Source organism: Nipponia nippon, unplaced genomic scaffold (assembly GCF_047370975.1).
Source record: "Nipponia nippon isolate SJK-2023a ecotype South Korea unplaced genomic scaffold, ASM4737097v1 scaffold_11, whole genome shotgun sequence".
Lineage (NCBI taxonomy): Eukaryota > Metazoa > Chordata > Aves > Pelecaniformes > Threskiornithidae > Nipponia > Nipponia nippon.
This window is the reverse complement of record NW_028262302.1, coordinates 21,089,837-21,112,511: the sequence shown is the minus strand read 5'-3', so window position 1 is coordinate 21,112,511 and position 22,675 is coordinate 21,089,837. Positions and strand designations below refer to the sequence as shown.

At 42.6% G+C, this 22,675-nt stretch overlaps 1 protein-coding gene across 1 annotated transcript in view; it reads right to left on the bottom strand.

Moving 5' to 3' along the window:
• Nucleotides 1–618: 618 nt before the first annotated feature.
• KIF26A (kinesin family member 26A) overlaps nucleotides 619–22,675 on the bottom strand; it is a 101,959-nt gene continuing 79,902 nt past the window's right edge. Inside the window, exons 6-15 of the mRNA XM_087747864.1 lie at nucleotides 18,814–19,023; nucleotides 16,742–16,835; nucleotides 16,001–16,263; nucleotides 15,565–15,748; nucleotides 15,108–15,267; nucleotides 13,228–13,390; nucleotides 9,284–12,668; nucleotides 3,622–3,812; nucleotides 2,576–2,726; nucleotides 619–2,034 (exon numbers count right to left, since the gene is read on the bottom strand). Of these exons, the coding sequence (XP_087603990.1) occupies nucleotides 1,859–2,034; nucleotides 2,576–2,726; nucleotides 3,622–3,812; nucleotides 9,284–12,668; nucleotides 13,228–13,390; nucleotides 15,108–15,267; nucleotides 15,565–15,748; nucleotides 16,001–16,263; nucleotides 16,742–16,835; nucleotides 18,814–19,023 (4,977 nt within the window). The 3' untranslated portion in view covers nucleotides 619–1,858. The remainder of the gene's footprint in view (nucleotides 2,035–2,575; nucleotides 2,727–3,621; nucleotides 3,813–9,283; nucleotides 12,669–13,227; nucleotides 13,391–15,107; nucleotides 15,268–15,564; nucleotides 15,749–16,000; nucleotides 16,264–16,741; nucleotides 16,836–18,813; nucleotides 19,024–22,675) is intronic.

Genomic DNA, 22,675 nt, shown 5'->3' with positions numbered 1-22,675 from the left:
GAAATTTCACACATTACAGGCCGTTTGGCCAAATAGCTGGAAAATACTGGAGATGGTGTCATTAGAAGCACTAGCGTTACATTCAATCTGCCTGGAGTTACTCCAGCCAGCATCAGTGGGAGACAAGGACCAGGCACTGCTATCGTCTAACCAGAGAGCAAACGCAGCAGCATCAGAGAGAAATGAATGTAGTCGTTTGCTATGATGGACCTGCGGGGCCCAGGGCTTGATTCCAGTTCCTAAAGATTTCTTGTGTTTTTAGACCCATTTTTAATTGCTTCGTCTCATCAGGGAAAACAATCATGTGAGCCACAGGTCTTTGTTCTGTAAACTATAAAGTGCTATGAGAATATAAGTATTATCATTGCTATTTATTTTACCCTTTGGTGTTTTGTCTCTCTTTCCCGATTGGTTTATGATGACTAATGTCAAAATTCTGTTCCCAGTTATCTCTCTTGGGCAAAGAGATAATATAATATGACATTTAATGCAGTGTACCACAGGCCATCCTCTCTCTTCTGAACGTTAAAATCACATACATAGCAAGAAGCAATCATAACAATAGATGTATCTTTTATTCACAGATAAAAACTGAAGCAAGCTGTTATAATACATATTTGTACAAAGGATTTGAAAAAACCATAAAAAGGAAGATGATTAGAAAATATGATTCATTGTGAAATGTGGTATTACATACACTATTAAACCTTTTCAAAAGTATTTGTTTGGCAACAATTTATCAATAGTTTCCACACTTAAGTGGCCTCCTTCAAAAAAGCACAAATCTCATGCAGCATGTATAAACTTGATCCTGAGGGTTTGCCTTCCTTAGAAAAACTGTAAAAAGATATACTATTTGTCTTAAAAGTTCAAAATGCAAATGCTATATTTATAGTCAAAACTATATAAAAATATGGACCTAACTTAACATTTACAAAAACTTTTTGTTCCTTTTTTTTTTTTGCTTGTTTTATGGTTTTGGTAATAAACATAATTCTCAATTCCTGCAGCCAGAGAGGAAAAAAGAAAACCAAAACAAACCACAGTGCCCTTTGTAGACTTCCTCACATTAAATTTACTACTCCAAAAAGACCAGGTCTGTGATAAGTGAGATTAGTAACCAAGGAAGTAGGTAAGCAGTTAATATATATCTATATATGTATATATAAAATGGAAAACAAACATTTATTTTGATCTGAAAAAGTAATAATACAAAACCTGAAGGTAAAACAATCATCTCAAAATGTCATAATACACCTTTTCAATAGATAAATGTTCATAAAAATATCTTGAACCCTAACCAAGAAAACAATTATAATACAATTTTAATTCTGCTACATAAAACAGCTTTTCTATGAAACAAGAAGGCAAGTTCAGGTATGAAAACATAATTTACTTATTGCTTTTGCTACAATGTTGTTTGTTTTTTACATATAGTCATAAATACACTATACAGTATAAAATATTTCGTAGGAATACATTTTGTGGTCTGCTTAGGTTTGCTGGCTTTAATTCTAGCACCAAATAAAAAAATGAAAATCAAATGAACTTTAAAGGCACTTGCATTGTATGTTTGTTTGTTTGTTAATTAACATCTTGGCTTGTACTACATTTCTTCACTTCCCTCTGGTAGAAGCAATACTTGATCCTACTTTTATCTTTGTACAGTTCAGGTCACGTTGAGGCACCAAATGATTTATGAACATTCCCATCCCTCAGCTGTTTCTTTCTCTTACAACATTCATTGCTGCTTTTTAGGCTTCACCTTTCCTCCTTCACTGCCCACCTACTTAATCTCTTTACTTCTTCATGTCAAACGATCCAGCTTCACTTCCTTAGTCCCTTGAAAAACCTCTCTTCAAACCTCCACTTCCCTTACTCCATCTTGTCCATCTGTTATTCCAATATCAAAACACGTCACTATCATGATATGTGACTTGCACAGATTAACACACTGCTCCAGTTCCTCTGTCACTTGTTCCAGTGCCTCCAGGTACTCCTGTGACTCCTTATCGAGATCAGGATCCACTTCAACTGTCAGACAAAAAAAATCAGTGAATAAGAGAAATAGCTCATAGCAAAACATTATTCTATCACAAGGGAGTCAATAATGTAGAGTACAGTTTTATTTCTTTTGAACTAAAATTTTTTTCACTTTGTTCAGCAGATGCAAAACTCTACCTTGAGGCTCCAGTTAAGCACAGCATTCAGTCTGTGAACAAATCTCATGCCTCAGTTTCCCAGCTATAACATGGTTATAGAAAGATTTTTTTCCTTCTTTGGAAAGAAGGATAATAAAAGGTTATATAAATATTTAATATTAACAAGCATCACATTGAGTCTCTGCATTGTTTTGACCTCTTCTGGTTGGTTTGGAGGTGGCTTTGTGTTCATTTCTGGTACTACTCAGCACTCAACAAAGCCCGTATCACAGAAATAGAATGGAGTCACAGAGTATTCTAGGGCTCAATTCAGCAAAATATCTTAGCAAGTGCTTAACTTTTTCAGTGGGACTGGTCACATGCTGAAAATTTTTTACATGCTGATCATACCACTGTTTTTGCAAAGTACTTACAGTCTTCTTTCCACTTATTTGGATCCATCATCAACCTGCACTTTGTCTCTTCCAACTCTTCCTTCAAAAATTCATGCTTTGCCTTTACTTCTTTGATTCGCTGCTGGCGCCTTTCTAGTATCTTCAGCTTGGTATGGAAATACATCAGACCCTTTTAAGACACACAGAAAGACCATTTCATGAATTTGCCTGTTATGAGCTGACCTCCAACAGTTTGACACATGTTGCTCCCAGCTCGTTACTTGTAAGAGTTAGCAGGAGGGTTGTTTTGTTTGGTTGTGGGGTTGGTGGTGTGGGGGTTTTTTTGGTTTTTTGTTTGTTTGGTTTTTTTTATTTGAAGTTTATATTAATGGATTCTAATGTAGAGGAACAGCATGCTACATCACTCGAGCATTTGTTGCACTTCTCTGAATTAGCAAACATCTCTAATACATTCTGAAATTACTAATGTTTGTAGAGGAATTTTTTTTTTCCAGCAGTGCAAATGATAAACACAGCCTAATAATAATGTGAGAGTTATATTTAATCCTAAAACATATGAATTCTTATTTTCTTAAAAGCATTCCTACCTGCTCAACATCCTGGAAAGGCTATCATGAAAGAAATGGGAAAAAGGCATCAGAAGAATACAGAATTCTGGTCTCCAAAATAGAATTAGCTGAAGTGTTTTCTAATTACAAGTAAATTAAACTCAGTGCATCCCCGATTTAATAGAATCCTGTCATTTACATAAAGAGTTAATGACCCTATAGTTGAGGGAGGCTGTAAGGTTTCATCAGCCAGGCTAAGATTATAAAGTCTTCTCATAATGTATTCATTGGTAACTTCCATTTACACCATCAGTCATGTTAGACACAATTAATTTTAGACAGTAATCATTTTCATTTTCTGTGTTAAGGGTACCCCAACATATGAATTGTAAAATTAATAATTATAGTGCTTTAATTGCAATCAATTTCCTGAACACCATTCCAGCATTCAAGCAAGGATTCTGCCTGTATACTGTAATTTAAGTTGTCTACAATTGTTGTAAAATATGTGCTGACCTCAGTTTCCTCTTGTCTGTGTCGCTGTAACCGTTCCACATCATCTATCTCATAAACTTTAATTTCAAATGGCTCTTTTAAAGTGCCTGGCAAAGGTGGCAGATCAACCCATTGGCCAGTGACGCTGGGTTTTCTTCCTAGGGAGGCAGCATCTGGCAACGGAGCAGGAATCAGTCTACGACGCTGGAGACCTAAAACACAAAAGACAAGCGTTCCTCAGACTCTAAGAGACTATCAGACCACTAAACATACTGCAGTGAATGAATTAAAGATCTAGGTTCTCAGGATGCTTAGGAAGAAATGCTTTTCTTGATCTTTTCCTTTTAGTAAAATACCCTCAGGCTGCTAACTGAGTTACTGCCTTGACAAAGTATGTTCTACTTAGTTCACGGATAAGAGTAACAGCAGTTCCTCTCCCAAAGCAGATGTCTGAGCATCAGTTCTTTATTCTCTCCTTGCAAAAATATTTTGCCTGGATTAATTTTTCTTTGGTGGGCTACAATGGTATTCATTACCTTGCAATGGCAATGAGATAGTGAGTAATTTCAAACCAATATTGGCAATGGCAGACAAATATGGAAATCTCCTGCTCCTCCAGTTAAAGCCAAGCAAGGCTATATAAGATCCCTCTCATTTTATTACCTCTTTGCAAAGAGCAAACAGTTCCCTCTAGAACTACTACCAATGCTTTAAGGTGTGTATTGGGTTTGCGTGGCTAGGTTTTGGTAGCAGGGGGGCTACAGGAGTGGCTTCTGTGAGAAGCTGCTAGAAGCTTCCCCTATGTCTGATAGAGCCAATGCCAGCCGGCTCCAAGATGGACCCGCTGCTGGCGAGGTGACAGCACCTCTGTGATAACATTTTTAAGAAGGGGCAGGGGGAACTGCACAACTGCAGCCAGAGAGAGGAGTGAGAATATGTGAGAGAAACAGCCTTGCAGACACCAAGGTCAGTGAAGAAGGAGGGGAGGAGGTGCTCCAGGCACCGCAGCAGAGATTCCTCTGCAGCCCCTGGTGAAGCCCATGGTGAGGCAGGCTGTCCCCCTGCAGCCCATGGAGGTTCACGGGGGAGCAGAGATCCACCTGCAGCCCCTGGAGGATCCCACGCCGGAGCAGGGGGATCCCTGAAGGAGGCTGTGACGCCGTGGGAAGCCCACACTGGAGCAGGCTCCTGGCAGGACCTGTGGACCTGGGGAGAGAGGAGCCCAGGCTGGAGCAGGTTTGCTAGCAGGGCTTGTGACCCCATGGGGGGACCCACGCTGGAGCAGTCTGTTCCTGAAGGACTGCACCCCGTGGAAGCGACCCACGCTGGAGCAGTTCGTGAAGAACTGCAGCCCATGGGAAGGACCCACGTTGGAGAAGTTTGTGGAGGACTGTCTCCCGTGGGAGGGAACCCACACTGGAGCAGGGGAAGAGTGTGAGGAGACCTCCCCTGAGGAGGAAGGAGCGGCAGAGACAACGTGTGATGAACTGACTGCAACCCCCATTCCCCATCCCCCTGTGCCACTGCGGGGGAGGAGGTAGAGAAATGGGGAGTGAAGCTGAGCCTGGGAAGAAGGGAGAGGTGGGGAGAATCACAGAATCATAGAATCATTAAGGTTGGAAAAGACCCTTAAGATCATCAAGTCCAACAGTTAACTTATCACTGCCAAGTCCACCACTAAACCATGTCCTCAAGCACCACATCTATCCATTCTTTAAATACCTCCAGGGATGGAGACTCAACCACTTTCCTGGGCAGCCTGTTCCAATGCTTGACCACCCTTTCGGTGAAGAAGTTTTTCCTAATATCCAACCTAAACTTCCCCTGGCACAGCTTGAGGCCGTTTCCTCTCGTCCTATCACTCGTTACTAGGGAGAAGAGACCAACCCCCCACCTCACTACAACCTCCTTTCAGGTAGTTGTAGAGAGCGATATGGTCTCCCCTCAGCCTCCTCTTCTCCAGACTAAACAACCCCAGCTCCCTCAGCCGCTCCTCTTAAGACTTGTGCTCTAGACCCTTCACCAGCTTCATTGCCCTTCTCTGGACACGCTCCAGCACCTCAATGTCCTTCTTGGAGTGAGGGGCCCAAAACTGGACACAGTACTCGAGGTGCGGCCTCACCAGTGCTGAGTACAGGGGCACTATCACCTCCCTGGTCCTGCTGGCCACACTATTCCTGATACAAGCCAGGATGCCATTGGCCCTCTTGGCCACCTGAGCACACTGCTGGCTCATGTTCAGGCGGCTGTCAACCAACACCCCCAGGTCCTTTTCTGCCAGGCAGCTCTCCAGCCACTCCTCCCCCAGCCTGCAGCATTGCATGGGGTTGTTGTGACCCAAGTGCAGGACCTGGCACTGAGCCTTCTTGAATCTCATACAGTTGGCCCCGGCCCAACGATCCAGCCTGTCCAGGTCCCTGTGTAGGGCCTTCCTACCCTCCAGCAGATCGACACTTCCACCCAACTTGGTTGGGAGAAAGTGTTTTAAGATTTAGTTTTTATTTCTCATTACCCTACTCTGATTTGATTGGTAATAAATTAAACTAATTTCCCCAAGTTGAGTCTGTTTTGCCCGTGATGGTAATTGCTGAGTGCTCTCTCTCCATCCTTATCTTGACCCACATTATATTTTCTCTCCCCTATCCAGCTAAGGAGGGGGAGTGATAGAGCAGCTTTGGTGGGCACCTGGCATCCAGCCAGGGTCAACCCACCGCAAGGTGCTAAATACCAGCAGTTTTCAATGACTTTGTGGGATTAGGAGACATTCAGAAGGCAGCAACAAACCAAGCTGCAACTTGAGGCACCTCTAATGTCGAGGCCTATCACCACCCATTTGCACCAGCACTCAGAAGCTCAGAGCATCACAAACCTCATGAATTCCTGAACAGGAGGGCTCCTATATTTACAAACAGCATACTGCCACCTTGATGCATCTGCTAGGGCTCAAGTTTCATGAAGCAGACTGACTTACATCTTCAAAAATGCTAGTACTTTTGTATACAAGAGTTGGCACTTTGGTGTCCAGCATTTTTTGTGATTATAAGTATCTCTTCGTTCCCTAAAAGGCTGACCTTTACACTACATGTGTCAAGGATGAGTACATGCATAGAGCTGGTCAGGCAATGTTAACAAGGCTGCAGTCCAATCCCTAGGTAAATAGGAGGGTTGAAGGCCACCAGAAACAAGCCGACATGTCACACGGTCTCAGTAAATATAAGCAGCTTTTGGGTGACTGGTGACAATAGATTTAGTGCCTAATTTCCTCCCTTTATTGAAAACCAACTCAGAGATAAGGCGTCTTATTTCTTCTGGTCTTCTTACAAAAGGGAGCACATCAAACAGATAAGACAGTGCTGCTCAGAGGACAGTTCTGCCAAAATAACTTCTGGGCTGAGACCTCACAGGAGAGTTAAGTGCAAGTTAAGGCTGTCAGGTAAGCCCTGTCACAAACTTCAACGTGAAATGGAGACAAAATCCCAGCAGGTACCCCCAAAGCAACACACCTCCATAGATACCTGAAGAGTTACCTGCTTTATATATTCTGAAGAAAAACATCCCTAATTCTTAATTGCATCCTTGCTAATTTCTAAGTAACAAGAACAATCACAACAGTAATGTTTTGGAAAGGGGAAGATGTGATTCTACTTCTACAACAGCTGTTCATCATTCTCACAACCCCAATTAATTTAGCCTGAATCGCCACTATAGTCCTGCCTCCTGAAATCACCCGCTGTAACTCTGATCCTGTAACCTCTTCGGCGACAGGGGGATCCCTGAAGAGGACACCGAACAGATGCAGTCAAACACATATACTAAGCAGACAAACTTCATATCCTTCCACTGCACCAGCCAGGGTCAATGTCATTTCTCCAAGGATGAAGTTAAAGGATAAGAGGTCAAGGTTTCCAGTGACATATATGGGAGTAGGATGTGTCCTTAAATCCAGAGACTGCATGATTCCAACATAGTTTGGAGCAACGTAAGCTACTCCAAGAATCTCTAACACTTTTTAGGCCAATAACGGGTCTGCACCAAACATTTCTTGTAAGAAATATTTCATGAATGTCCTAGGAAACCTCATTTCACATATAAAATACATTATTGTCTCAAAATCTACAGCACTCCAAAAAAGTAATGCATAATTTACTGATATAGAACAATTTCAATTGGAAAAAGAAATAGTTTGTCATTTTTAAAGACCTTATAAGCATTTCCTGGGGCAAAACCAAATACAAATCCATCAGTGGGTAATGCCTTCTCAATATGTGTGCAACTTCTACAGCTGTTAATATTGATTTGTAGGAAAGGTTTAAGAGGTTGATATGCTATGGAAAAAGAACTGCAGCAACTGTTGCACTAAGTTTCAAAAATGATTTATCACCTGCTGAAACAACTCCAGTGCTTTGACCAGAAAGCACCATGATATCTACATCAGTTTAACTCATTTGGTTTTACTGCCAGAATCGAGCATCATGGGTGTCTACAGGGATTGCAATCATTACCACTTTCCAACCAAAAGCTCAGATTCAGCGCGTTGCTGATTAGTTTCTACTATATTTCCAAGTCAGTATGCTTAGGTTGCTGAACAAGGCTGCTGGTCATTAGCTACATGGCAACGATTGCCACTGATTCTTTATGATACTACAGGACTTCAACCTAGATCAGTAAAAATGAATACTGTAACAGCAATCATATGAGCCTGATTTTGAAGCTGGCTACAACTAGCGGCACTTATGTGAGCACCACCTGTGAAAGCAATACGGAAAGGCACTGGAGAGCAGGAAGGGGGACCTGGCTCTCTTACGCCCACCTTTGCATGGCATGGTCAGACATGTCTGCCTTGGCACAGTACGTCAGCCGGAGCTGCCTCTTCTGAGCAACTCCCCCAGTTGCTTTCCTGTTGTTTATAGTATCCACATGTACACTCTAAAATTTCTTTATAAAAACACTATTACAGTGTAATACTATAATTTTGCAATTAGCTGGTAGCATTAACATAAGAGTCACTGCATCTTACATACACAGCCGACTGTTCTGCCCCTAAGCCTTACCTTTGGGTAATCTAACGCACATTCAGCAATCCTCATTAATTCACGAACACTCTTCTCCCCTCCAGGCCCATTCCCTTGTTTCCAAACTACAGTCCCAGCCCATCTCACTGAAATTCCCTCACAGACGCCTGGCAGCAGAGCTCCTCCTCTCCTCGCGGCCCTTCTCTCACCAGTCTTCCCTGACACTCCCTTGATCCTCACAAAAACTCATCAGTGCCCACCCAGCACCCTCACTCTTTCCAACCCACCCATAACACCCTGCTATTTTGGGCCACCCTGGTGCCGCACTCGCTGCTGACCCTGCTGAGGGAGGAAGGAACATCCCCCCCTCAGCCATCTGCTGCCTCCTCCCTCGCAGGGAGGCTGTCGGCGCCCCGGGACACCCAGCACCTCTCCTGCCCTCTCCGCCGCAGCACCTGTGTCACACCTGCAGCTTTGAAGTGAAATAAATGACAAGTAGCTGCTGTCACAGCCATACGCGTGCACACGAAAGCGCATGCAGGCAGTCCACCTCCCTGCTTTGAGTTTCCCCCAAACCTCCTCTCTGTCAGAGATGCCATGAAACCCCCCCATCCTCAGGGACACAGTGGAGTGCCAGTGGACACCTGGCCACCTTCCCCTTCATTTCTTACCTGTTGATCGTTTTTTGGGGGACTTGAGGCTCCTCATCCGGCCTGGCGATGACATCCCACTTTCGCTCATGGAGTCATGCGCCGAGGAGGCGCTGCCGGTGGCCTCACTGTCTCGAATCATGCTCTCGTAGCCACTGCTGCCCCCGCTGTGGTAAAACAGAGCCGTCCTCCCCATGGCCGGCGGCAGCTCCCCGCTTAGTACACTGCTGTTGTCACTGCCGTGCCCGCTGCTGTACCGCTGGGGCCGCCGGGGCGCCGTTATCTTGCTGTATGGAGATGGCAGCATCGGGATTTGCGACTTCTCGTCGCTGAGGTTAATGCCGCTGTCGTTGCCGCTGTCAGAGTCGGTGGAGCCTCGGAAGTGGCCCACCTTGGCAGAGCCACCTGACACCAGCTCGTTCACACGGCTGTTGGCCGCCCTCATGGCCTGCTTGGTCCCCATGATGGTCCCTCGGCCGGGTTTGCCACTGACGGGCTGCATGGAGCGGGGGGCCGCCTTCCCACTGGGGGCCATGCCAGAGCCCTTCCCTGTGGGCTGTGCCAGGGACTTCACAGAGGAACTGAGAGACTTTGACCCGCTGGCGGAGAGGCCCCGGTTTTTATTCCCGGTCGCTTGCACCTTCTGGTTAGCTGTGGGTTTTGCCTGGCTGTTTTTACCAGGTGCAGGGGTGGTGAAAGCTGCTGGTAAACCCACACCGGAGGCAACAGGGGGGACCCCCAGCCTGGGGACAGAGCGCCCTGCCCGGCTGTTGCTGGCACTTCCATTATCCCTCGCCACGCTTGCTTTGGATCCGACTGACGTCAGGCTGTCGCACCTCTCCAGGGACATGTGGCTCCCATAACGGTGCACGGCTTCACTCTTTGACGCCTTCGCCTTTAAGCTGGATGTCATCTTGGGCAAAGAGTGGTCACCCTTCAGGTTCATTTTGCTGCTGGTGCTTTCGCTGAAGTAAGACCCAGCTTTCAACCGCAAATCTCCTTCGTCTTCAGCCTTTGGCGTGGCAGTTCTGGCAAAGTCCAGGCTGGAGGGTTTTCCCCCAACATTACCCAGACCAACAGGTTTCTGCTCCAGGCTTGATTTGCGTACAGGAGGTGTTGGAGGTGTTGTCCCACCTGGCCTGGGCAACATGGTTGACTTCTGTGGTGTGCTCTTCTTTCCCAGTGATGATTTCAAGCTGCCAGTGGCCAAGGGAGCATCCGAATTCCCTCGGGTCATGGCCTCTGACAAAGTACTGTTAGCGTGCGACACTGGCATCACTCCCAGTGTGGTGGCTCCTCTCTTCAGCTGTGGCATCTTCATTGGAACTTCTGACTTCTTTGCAGCTCCACTGGAGGATTTGCAGGCCATTTCACAACCATCCACAACCCTCTGCGAACAGGCAAGCATAGTCTGTGACTTCGTTGGCCTGGATGCTGCACCAAAATACTGGGCAGCTTTTCCTGGCTGTTTCTCAGTACCAAATGTGTGAGATTTTGGAGACAGCAGCAAGTCTGTAGGTTTTGCTTCCAACTGATAATCGGTGCGCAACAGCCAGGGATCTTCAAATATACCATGTGAATTCTGCAGCTCTTTATAGCTGAGGACAGTATTATTGTGGATTGGAGACGAGGTAGTTTTTGTTTTCCTAGGAAGACTAGAATGTATTGTTTCTATCACAGGCGTATCGCGAGAATTACTAAATTTTATTTTTACGGGCTGATCAGTGACACAAAAAGCACTTTTTATCTGAGATGCTTTGGTAGTTTCAGAGGTTTGAGGGCTTTTGCTGATGCCTGAGGACAGCTTGCTGGAACTCAAGCTCTCACTCTCCAGTTCAGAGAAGCAAAATCCACTGTCGTTCAGAGCGCTTTTCAGGGGGACGGATAAATGGGATGAATCCAAGTTGAAGGGTTCCTCGGACTTATTACAGCTGTAAGACGACTGTGCGACAAAACTGTCACTAGACTGGGCTCCATCACTTTCGATTGTACAGATACTGACTTCACTAAGCCATGAACTGATGGAGGAACGTCTGCTACTGGTAAAGGGATCCTTAGCAAAGGGCACAACAATATCAATATTTACACCAGTAGAAGTCTCCTGTGAGGTATAAGCATCAAACTCATCATTTATACTGCTGATAATACTGACCGGCCTTGAACCTGATGCCAGGGCCTGAAGGGAGCAGTCGCTGTTAAAGCTAATGATACTGGAAGGTCTTCCATTATCCATAATCCCACTAATGGATAGTTCTTCCACAACAGTGAAAACAAGCTCATCCTCTCCATTCAGCTCAACAGGCTGCTGCAAAGTCACCGTGGTGGTTAGTATATCCCGATCAAAACACTTCCCTCTGAATGCTGACCTGAAGCTGTGTACCTCTATCGCACCTGACTGATTCTGGGCATTGCTACCAACCAGGAATGCGCTTCCTACGGGGTTTTGCTCAGGTTTGTTTCCCATCTGCTTGCTCATTCCCACAGGAGGAGTCCGAACTGCATTGCTATTGTCCAGCTCCAAATTCTCAGCTTTAGAGCTCAGTACATGCTCTTTCTGCTGTGGAGGTGGAGGTGCTGGGCTTGGCAAGGGTCTCTTCATGTACAAGGACTTTTCCTTAATGACACATTCAGCTGTGGCCTTATTCTGCTCTGGATTCCTTGAAGGGCTACACCTTGAGGACTGCAGGGAATCAGTGATTGTCTCTCTCTCTCCCTCCAGTATCGAGTCTATTATTTTGTTGTCAGCTCTGCTCTGTGGCTTGGAAAGCTCTGCCTTCAAGTGAGGTGTGCTCTTTTCATGACAATTGTCATTGCCACCCCTTGGTGCAACAGCTTGGAAAGGAAGGTTATGTCCTTTTTTAGGAGATGCAGTTTCTTGTGGAACTGGTTTCTTAAATCCTCCAGAAGGAGAAGATATTTTTTCCTTTATCAGCTTAGACTGTGCATTTTCTGTACCTCCAGGGACTGGACTACAATTGGACACAACAGAGACTTCTCCACAAGCAAATTTGATAGGTTCCTCACTTCCATCAATGCACTCTAACCTTTCCTGCAGTTCAGCAAAAGTGTTGCATTTAAAATGGTCCTTGTCAGAACTCCTACCAATAGCAGAATTGTCTTTACTTCTCTTCTTATTTAGGGATGGGATTATGGGAACAAACTCTGGAGGACCTTCATTATCTGTCAATTCCCTGTCAGACAAAGCTGCACCATTGGGACCAACATAGATGACAGTATCACAAGACTGTTCACTGCTGGAGGAATAATCAGGATCACTAGATATACTCAGAACAGGAAGGTCAGGGTCAAGGGCAACGGTTCGTGGGTGGAATGGTCGCAAATGGGGTGGTCTTCGGACATGTCCTTCTTCACATGAACTCTCTCCTCCAGACGAGCTGGATGCATACTGCAAATGATCAATAAGGCAAAAATTATTAATATAAATTGATATATAAGAATATATATGTACATATAATTGATTAAAAGGTCAGGTTTGCTATATAGTCTCTGCTTTGTGTATACTATCACAACTACATCTAGTGGAAAAATGTTAGAGTGTGAATTAAAAAAACAAGGTCATGCTACATAGATTTTACTGTATTAGGAGCAATATTACAATCACACCTTTTCAGATAATTTCTATCAAATATTATGCATTGTCTTCCTCCTCAACAGTTTTCTGTTCCTTCCTTATTGGTTTTTAATTAATACAAATAGGAGCTTTCGAGATATTTCCACATATAAGCAAAGAAAGAATACGTGTTTGGAACAAAAAGAAGGGAATTTCAGGATTAAGGATTGGGGGTGGGATGATGGCTCAGTGCCAAGTCATTTGTCAGTTCCTCTCTTGAGCTTTTATGCATTTTGTATTACTTCTTACTGCTGAGAAATCCCATGTTCCCCCACCGAGAGGTTAGGAAAACTCATTTTCAAATGAATTAATTTCTGCTTGTTTGTGAACCAACCTTCGATTTCTTCTTTCTCATTCGGTGGATTCGCGATGCAAGCTGAATGGTGGTGAGAGTTTCTGCATAATTGGCTGGGGAGTCAGAAATATGCGCAATCATAGTAGTTCTGCAGTTGATGTTCCCAAGTGACTCCCTCAACAACATTGTCAACTTGTTGTCCCTGTGTAACAAATGAGAACACTAGGATGGTTTAAAGAAATCACAATCTTTTTTTGCAGATTTTTACACCACAAGCTGTGGTTTCACTCTCATAGGATATATGCATGTATGGTACATGTAGATAAGAAATACGCTCCTATTATTTGACCACACTTAAAATGTGTCTAAAAGGTACACATACAAAGATACCAATATTTTAATTCTTTATCTGCCTGTGTATTTGCAGTATGATAAGTAATTTTATTTGTTACTTAGACAATTGTCAAACAATTGATTGATAACTAGTTTAGTCATCTCAGGTTTAGCTCATATTACCCAAAAAGCTCATGAGTGCTGTATTTTTAGCTGAGCAGACTTAGTACCTGGATAGCTAAGCTCTGTGAGCTCTATGCAAACAATTTTGATAATAGTAAAAAAAACAAGTCAACAGAAATGGTAAGAAATCTCTAAACAAATATAACAATGTTAGATATCAGAAATATATTATCAGTGTCACCCCAACTAATCTAGTTTCCATTCTGCCTGCTGTGCTCTGCTCTGACATAGCAAATGGAAAGCAGAATGTCTGTCTGAAGGCTTTGCTGGTGATGCAAGTCCTCCACCATGGACAGCAAAGCTGACAAGACAGGTGATACTTTGTCCTCCACTGGTCTCCAAGACATCTCTCCCCAGGGCTCCCTGGAGGCTGCTTCCTATCGCCCCCATGAGCTGGCCCAACATGTGGGAACTACCATCATGTCTGCTCACTAAACCATGGTAGGTGACAAAGTTGAGGATCTGCCCTTCCCTATTCTAACCCATCCATCCTCTACTCCATCCACAAACCTAGCAACTAGTCTGAGGAAATTATCTTTCTGTCTAATACAGACAGAAAGAACACCTGTTTGAGATGCAGCACTAGATAAATATGTGAAATTACATGATTGATAACAACGGCACAAAGTTATAACGCATGAAGACAAGCAGCAATTAAATTTAAGGACTGAAGGCCAAGTTCTGGTAAGGGTATTTACAATGCGGCTGTTGTCTTTAAGCTAGGCTCCCCACAGGTGTGTTTGACATAATATTATTGTCAGGTACACTCCACAAAGGAACACACCTAAATGTTCGTTTCTGCTAAACAAATGTGCAACATGGTGGTCTTCTTTTTTTTAACTGAAAAGATGTATCATTCAAAAAGGCATACAGAAATAACAACCTTTGATGACCACACTTGATAAACTCTAGTATTTTCTGAAATTTCAGTACATTTTTTAAATTTGGAAAAAGCAGAGAAAATCCTACGAAATTTTAAAGAAATTGTTCACTAACGTCCAGCTGGCTGAGATAGGTCTAAATTCCAAACCCAGGAAACTAAGAGGAGATAGAAGGAAAGAAAACGGTTTGGCCATTTTCCCCTGCTTTTTTCAACAATCAAACCCTCCCCAACATTTCACCCAACTTAAGTATATACCAATATGCATATAATTTTTAGCCATGTAATTTCATGTTACTATGTGACATTTAAAAAGTCGTGTGTATGTACACATATGTATAGACAGGTAGATGAATAGATATGTGTATCTGTAATATAGAAGTGACCTTAAAAGAAGACAGACCCCTCTCTGACAGAACTTCCTTTAACTTCATCTTAGGTAAAGAGTAAATTGTTGAGGCACTTCATTGCTAAGGTAAGACCAGCCACAAATTTAAGATAATGCAGACAATAATTCACTTACTTATATGGCACATGCTTAGCACCATTAATTAAGGCCAAAATTACATTGCCCAGGGCAGAGAGAGACAGACATAGAGAGCCTCCTCCATCTCGGCTCTTGCTCAGCACTTTTTCACAGCTCCCTAGATCAATGAGATGCAAACGGCTGCGTCCTCCAGACACTAAAATAAAAAGGGAAAAACAGTTGTACATCACGTTCTTGCATGGACTCAAGCCAAACTTGGTATTCAAAATGTATTCAAATGAGGAAAAGAATGAATACAGCATAGGATAATGACCAAATTAAATATTAATAGTAAGGAAACCAGATATTAGCCACAGCTACCGAAGTTAAAGGTGACTCGACTGGCTTGAGGGTTCACTTCATTTTTTCTTTTTAAGTTTATTGCAAATTATTGTTTAAACTAATCCAAAACCACATCATTTAAAAATAAACAATATGGTAAGAAGGTTCATACTTCCTCCTTTGCCGCTCTTCTCCATGCGATACTGGTATATGTGAAGAGTAAAGAGCATATGTGAATTCCTCCTATCTTCTTCCTCGCATTCAGGTTTGCTGGTACTTCTGGCAGCAATTGCAGCATCAAGGAAAAAGGCAGCTTTCTCTGCTGTCGGGGCCCTTAGCTCACTTTGGTTTTGAAGCTCGAATATAAACAAGAAAATGACTAATTAGCACAGAGGCATTTTTTTATTATTATTTTTTGCTAAACTGGCTAAATCTCTAGGGCACTAAAAGAAACAAATATGTACACCATGGGAGAAGGGCTTATAAATTAAAAGCAATAAATTTTTTTTACTGTCTTAAAAGTTGTCATAATTGTCGTCAGATAAAAGGAAATAAAAAGCAGAAGAAAGTCAGGCTCAGAAAAATCTATGTTGTGATATCCATTATACCTGGGTTCCACATATTGGATCTTCTCTTAGATAAACCCCGGGAGACTGGCCATCCTGAAGGCTGCCAGTGGCTACTTCAGCTAACAAATCCTTAAGGTTTTCATCTTTGCCACTGATCTCCACAGCAGATACTCTAATAGAGAAACGAGTCCCAGTTTTTTCTTTACGTTCATTGATTAATTTGAAGAGCCAAGAAATTGCACAGGGGATGATACCAAGGCTTTGTGTGGAATTATCTTTCCCAATCATGGTAAAAGATTTTCCTAGAATGAGAAGACAAACATGAACTTAATTCACCTTTGTTGTACAAGACAGTGTCTCTTCATATCACCACTGTACATTACATGCAATGCCATGTGCTGCACAGATAATGGGAAAGAACAGATGCAAAAATGCGAAGTATTTAATTATTAATCCATTACTATCTATTCAATTAGCTTTGCAAGTTTTGTAACTCAGACCCACAGCAAATTAATGTTAAAAACATCTTTGATCTTTTGATTTTTATCACAATGCATCTATATAAACTTGCTCTTGAATAAGCTAATCTGATGTTACGTTTTACCTTTTCAAATTAAAACTTACAATCCCAGTGTAGAAATAAACCATGATAAGTTTGCAAAGCTAATTAAAAAGAAATTCTAATCTATTCATATACTCCAGGTTTATTGTTCCAGGAGCTGACAGCATGTAATTACCAGACTGACATAGTAATTAACTGTAACGAATTTGGGAGCTCACCAAGCTTGACATGACCAAAGCAAAATATGCAACCATCTGCACCATTCACAACAGACTGGATTACTTCTGCTACTGTTCCAGAGCATACCTCAGCCTGAAAAGAAAGATTGGAGACAAATAAGTAAAAGAGCATATACTGCTGTGTTTTTTACTATTCTTCTATAATAAAATGAATGACTCAATATTTTTGAGGTGCAATATTCTCCCCATTTTTATGGCATCAGTCCTATTATTTTAGTAACTATGCTATCTTAAAAAATAATAAAATATGCTACTACAGCCTAAAATAGTTCTCAATTCTATTAAACCAATTCTCTTGGAATATTGATTCTATGACTAATGTAGCAAACTGAATGCTATCCAACCAGGCTTCCTGCTGGTATAATAGCTTAGCCAAGGCTATTCAGCAATAGCAGCAACTCCACTGAAATTAAGCTACTCAAGAGTGCTCACAGGAATTAAAAAGACATTTATACTAGAGAAAATGCATTAAGATCCCTGAATAAGATTTCATAGTATCACATTTTCCTCTTCCAGGGGAAACATCATCATCAATAAAGAGAACTTGCTAACATATTTGAGTGTACTAAAACCAGTTTATCCACGTCAGTGAAGGTTTCAAATATACAATAAGATGATCTATTAAGTACGGCAACTGGGGGCCGGGGAGAGGGTTGGTGTAAATATGTAACTACAGTGAAACGATAAGGCTCTGTTTGCAGGTGCATGGCAGCAAGCTTGCCTCGAGCAACGACGCCTGCACAGAAGTGGCTGCACTGGCCAACGTCACCCAGAAACACCACAAACAGGCCACCCAACAGGCCCACCACAAGGACCTGAAAGAGCCCAGCCCAAACTGGGGGTCAACAATGTGAAGGACTGGTGCCAAAACCAGCAGAGAAGCAGGCTGTGACTGGCCACTTTGCAGCAGAGCTGGCAACACAAGTAAGAAAAAGCTGCTTCCAGTTCTGGACTAATGTTGAGATCACTGTTGCGTCTTTCTGCACAAAGATGCTGTTTGAGCTTATGCAGAATCTTAAAACCAGCCTCCTGGCATGATTACCATTGTTTTAGGCACTGATCTGTGTGGGAGGTTATTCTCCATCTTTAGTGCTTGGCTAGGACTTCGACCTAATAGATATTTTCATATCTCTAATTTGGGACCCCAAAAATGAAACAAAATCCTAGGAGAAGATCTGATTCTAAACTAGATCTTGTCATGTTTTCTCAACATTAATGTAACATTTTCACCTTGGATGTTTTGTGTTTTATTTTTCTTTCATCAAACCCTTATTTTTTTCAGGCAGTTCAAACTTGAAGTAGTACTTCATACTCTGCTTAATTTTTCTCCCCTTTTAAAAGTTGTTCTAGGATTTTTTTTCTGAACCCAAGATTTTTCCCAGAAGGAAATTTCAGGTGTCCAGTCTCACCAAATATACTGCAGCCCACAATCCTCCCAAATACCAGCCACCCCATCTGGGTATCACATTTCAGGTCTGAGGCTACTACTTTACAAATACACCCTTTTGCAGGGCAAGAGAAAGGCATGCACCATCAGCACCACCATCAAGATAAAATAATCAGTCAAAACCACAGTATAAACAAACTGGAAAAGGCGAGGAAGATATAAAAGCTCCCTAACTGTTTCGGTATAACAATCCCATGGGGTTAGCTGTATCTCTTCTCCTAACAGCAGCATTTAGTTTAACGTTAAGCACATGTTCATTTCCCATTGAAAGCAGTGGGGAAGGACTTTATTTCAGTGACATCAAATGGGTTAAAACCTAACTGGATGGAAAAGTGAATTTCAAATTGGCTGTATGTCTTTCTCTAACAAGAGAAAATGCAGGAAGATAATTTAGTCGGCAAAGCCATCTCCCCAGCTATTACTCCTTAATTTTACATCTTGACTAAACTGAAAATGTAAGAATTTACCCACTTGTGTATTAATTACCATGTTTTTTCCAGACATTAAGGCAACTCATTCAAATAAAATTCCCCAGAAACAGAAAGAACTCTTAAGGCAATCAAATGCAGTGGCCATGAGAAGACTCGGGAGGTTTGTCCAGTACCTGCGAAGCATCCTGGGGGAAAACCGCATCAAAGGCAAACATCTTTGGGACAGCAACAACGCCTCTTCTGTGACCTGCATTGGAAGGCCCACTTGCCACTGGATCATAAAACGTGATTTGTTTTTTTCGCGGGTCTACTTTTAGGAAGGACATGGATTCGGATGTTTCATGTGCTCCTTGAGAGGGACAAATCCTCACCATCACTTTCACCTGCAAGAATTCAGAACACAGTGACAAATTGAGTTCCCAGCTACAGATAAACGCATGCAAAGCATTCCTCCCAAACCCACTCCCCCTCCCATGACACGTTCATTTGTAATATTTAGGTGTGTCAGAACAACCGTGGGACAAAACCAGAGCCAGATTTTCCAGCCTGGTTTCCACCCTGGGGTCTTCACTGACCTAGCTTTTAAAGGCGCACTTTGTCACTTCAGTTGACTCTGTTCCAGTTTTATCATTTCAATTTATAAATGTCTGATCTGCAGGTATAATACACTGTAGGTGTAATACCGTGCTTAAAGAAAAGAAACCTCCAGTCTCCTACCTTTCAAGTACTTAATGTGACCGAAAACACAAACCGATTCACTCTGAAAATCAGCCTGAATCACGCAAGGCTCAAACAGCTAGTGCATTCAAACTGAACTAAATCTAGGAACTCTCAATTCCTGGTTCACGTTCTTCTAATAAAAAGGTGCTTCTCTTATAGCCTTCCCAGGCAGATGCCTTTATGCTGTCATTGCTAAGCTCTTTGGTGGTTAGTTGCAGATTTAATGGGAAAGAAGGGAAGGAAAAAAAGCATTAAAAGGTCAAGAAGCTTGAAAAGAAACCACTCACAAAGTACATTTCTATTGCAGCATTGCAAATGCCTATTTCCTACACATGGCATTTTAAGACAGCATTTTTAGAGAGCTCAGACATGTTGGCTGTGATTTCCAAAGCAGCTTATGGGAGCCAAGTGACTGGGTCTCACTGAAGTTCAGCGAAGGCTGCACACCTGCTTCTTTTAAATTTCTGGAAATCATATTCTTACTTTGAAAACCTGTGAAATATTGCCTCACACCCACGTACAACCATTTATCCTTATGAAATGCTCCCAGGTCAGAACCAGCGTGTTTTATACACCTTGCACTGAAGTAAATGACTATTACAGGCGCAGTGAATCACTTTGCCAGTCTTCAATTCTACACTGCCCAGCAGATCAAACTTAAGAGAGAAGCAATGCTCAGCCAGAGTGACTTTCCATGCCCAATATGAAATGTTTCAACAACAAGCTGAACAACAGTATTATCTCCTTATCCAACTACCAGTCAACTTTCACAGCACCAGTGTTAACCATCTAGTTTCACTGGGTGAAGAGCCTCTGTGGCTGTAACGCACCACAGCCAGCAGAGCTGGAACAATTTACACCCATACTCTCCAGAGCGCCCATCAGGAGCTTCATCTTCTGCAGCGCAACTACTGACCCACAAAACACCCACTCCTTTTAGAGCACTTACACCTGATTTGGAAGGGGAGTGACAGATAGCAACCCCTTTGCTGCAAACCAGCAGGTGAACCCTCCAAACACAGAGCATGCAGTCACCTGCTGATCTGAGTCAGGCCCACCTCTAGCCCTGAGCTGGGTGTTGCATGGGGAAGCTGGCTTGGAAAGCATCCCTCTGTGATAAAGAATGATTCTCCTTTTCAGTAACTTTTTGTTGCTAAATTTAACCTTAAATCTGCCTGAACAATTTGACTCCTATTTATTTACTATGTTCTGAGAACATTATTTCATTAAAATGGTGGGCACTTATTACACTGACACATTCTTTGTGTCTTTACAAAAAATATGCGCTTTGCAGTCAGCACTTCCCCGCACTCCTGTATCCACAGAAATAACGGCAAAGGAAGAACCAAAGCTGAAAAACTACTTCAGCAAAGCATAACATGGGAAATGCAGGCAAGGAACAGAGACCAGAGCAGGCTGAGCCACCCTCTAGGACTGTCCTTCATACCAGACAAGATGACAAGGTGATGGCATACACACCTGCACCCAGTGGATGCAAGTGAAATGCAGTGTCCAAGCCAGGATGCTCGACAGCAGATGGGTGGGTGCAGCAGTAAGCACCATGCTGAAATGTCCCTGCCTTTAGCAGCTGGGGAGGGTGGGTAATTTGAAAATTTCATTTAGGTCCTCAACTGTTTCATTTTTCCAGCTCCTACTTTCAACAGGGGCTAAGCTGTACACAGGCATCCCTGCACAGTTATTCAAGCATCCTCACGGAGAATATTTTCCAGAAAGTGGCTATAAAAGCTTTTCCCTAACATTTTTTCCAAACAAAGAGGTTAAGAAACAATCGACCCCTCCAGTAAACACTGCAGGAGACTCCACCAAAGGTAGCAGCAAATTCTTTCACCTACTGACTCAAGCAGTCCCCTGATTTCAACACTTTCTTTTCTTTCCCCTTTCCTAGTGATATGAATATGAAAATACAGTCCCAGAAAATAAGCAAACCTTAGAATAAATGAAACAGCTGCTTTAAAAGCAAAGTGCATCAGAGGTGACACACTCAAGGCTGTTTCCCCATAAAAGCTCCATGAGGCCAGCTTTGTGTATTAGCCTGCTAGCTCAACCTTGACATGCTACTAAGGTGCTCAGAAAAATAACCTCCCTCAGGAAAAAAAAAAAAAACAAAACAACACCTAAATATATATATAAATACAAATGGCCACTTCAGGGTCACTTGATTAAAATGAATTTTAAAATATATGCTGTTTTCAAAGCACTTCTGTAAACAGTCCTTTCTGTTCTCTCTTCCACCTATTATTAGATTATAGCAGCCAGAGCTTGGACAAGAGGAAAATTGGTTTGCTCCTGACCTAAACAGTAAGTTACCTCTATCAGAGCATTGCTCCCCCAACACAAAGATGGCTTCACCCCCAGAAAAACCTTGTGTGTCAAATCAGCTTTTGAGACCACCTCTCTGATGCAGAAAGATACTAAAATAGCTTCCCATAATGGATCGGATCCCAAACTTAACAGGGCTCAAGGGTCATCTTCATTTTTACAGTGGAAGTGGTCTTTCAAGACAAATGGGAGGGGGAAGAGAAAAGCAGCTCGAGGGAATTCTTCTTTTAGTGTTTTGTGTATAAAAGCTGATTTGCAGAGTAGAAAAACACCGATTTCAAATTTAGTTTCTCTGCCCACGAAATCTATCTATAAGTGATGCCTACCAGAACTTGTAGGGTTATGATGTATCACACTCATTCATGATGCTAAGCCAGGCTCTGACTTCACTCGGAAATGAAGCGGAAATGCTCATGAAAGTACCAACAAGCACAAAGATTACTCAAACATACCCTTTCACAACGGGAAAAACTAAGTGCAGGCAGATCCCGGGTGCATGCACACACTTCTAAGTACGTAAAAGAAAGGTTTGGTGTTATACTATTTATTCTTCTTACACTTCTTGCCCTCCTGTGGTTCAGGACCAATCTTAAGTGACAGGTTTATATTGTCAGCTCTGAAGTTCATCCCAGTACTCTTCTGGGATAAGTACTGCAGAAAAAGCAGCATACTATAGAGCCAGCACAGTTCCTGCCTTAAAGATGGACTTAACTGAATCTTCTCCTGGGTCTCTTTATCCAGTTCTCATACAAAGGTATGCTCACCTGTAGGGATAGCAACGTGCAGTGAAGGAAATCATCTAGATAAAAGGGCTTGCATTGAGTGGAGGATTCAAGAAGACATGGGAACCTGCAAATTTAAAAGTAACTTTGGCCCGTAACTGGGGAGCATAGCAGCAATACCTGCACTGTACTCTAATGCTTTTATTTGCTTATGAAAATGAATGACTAGAATTAAGTGCAATAACATTAATTT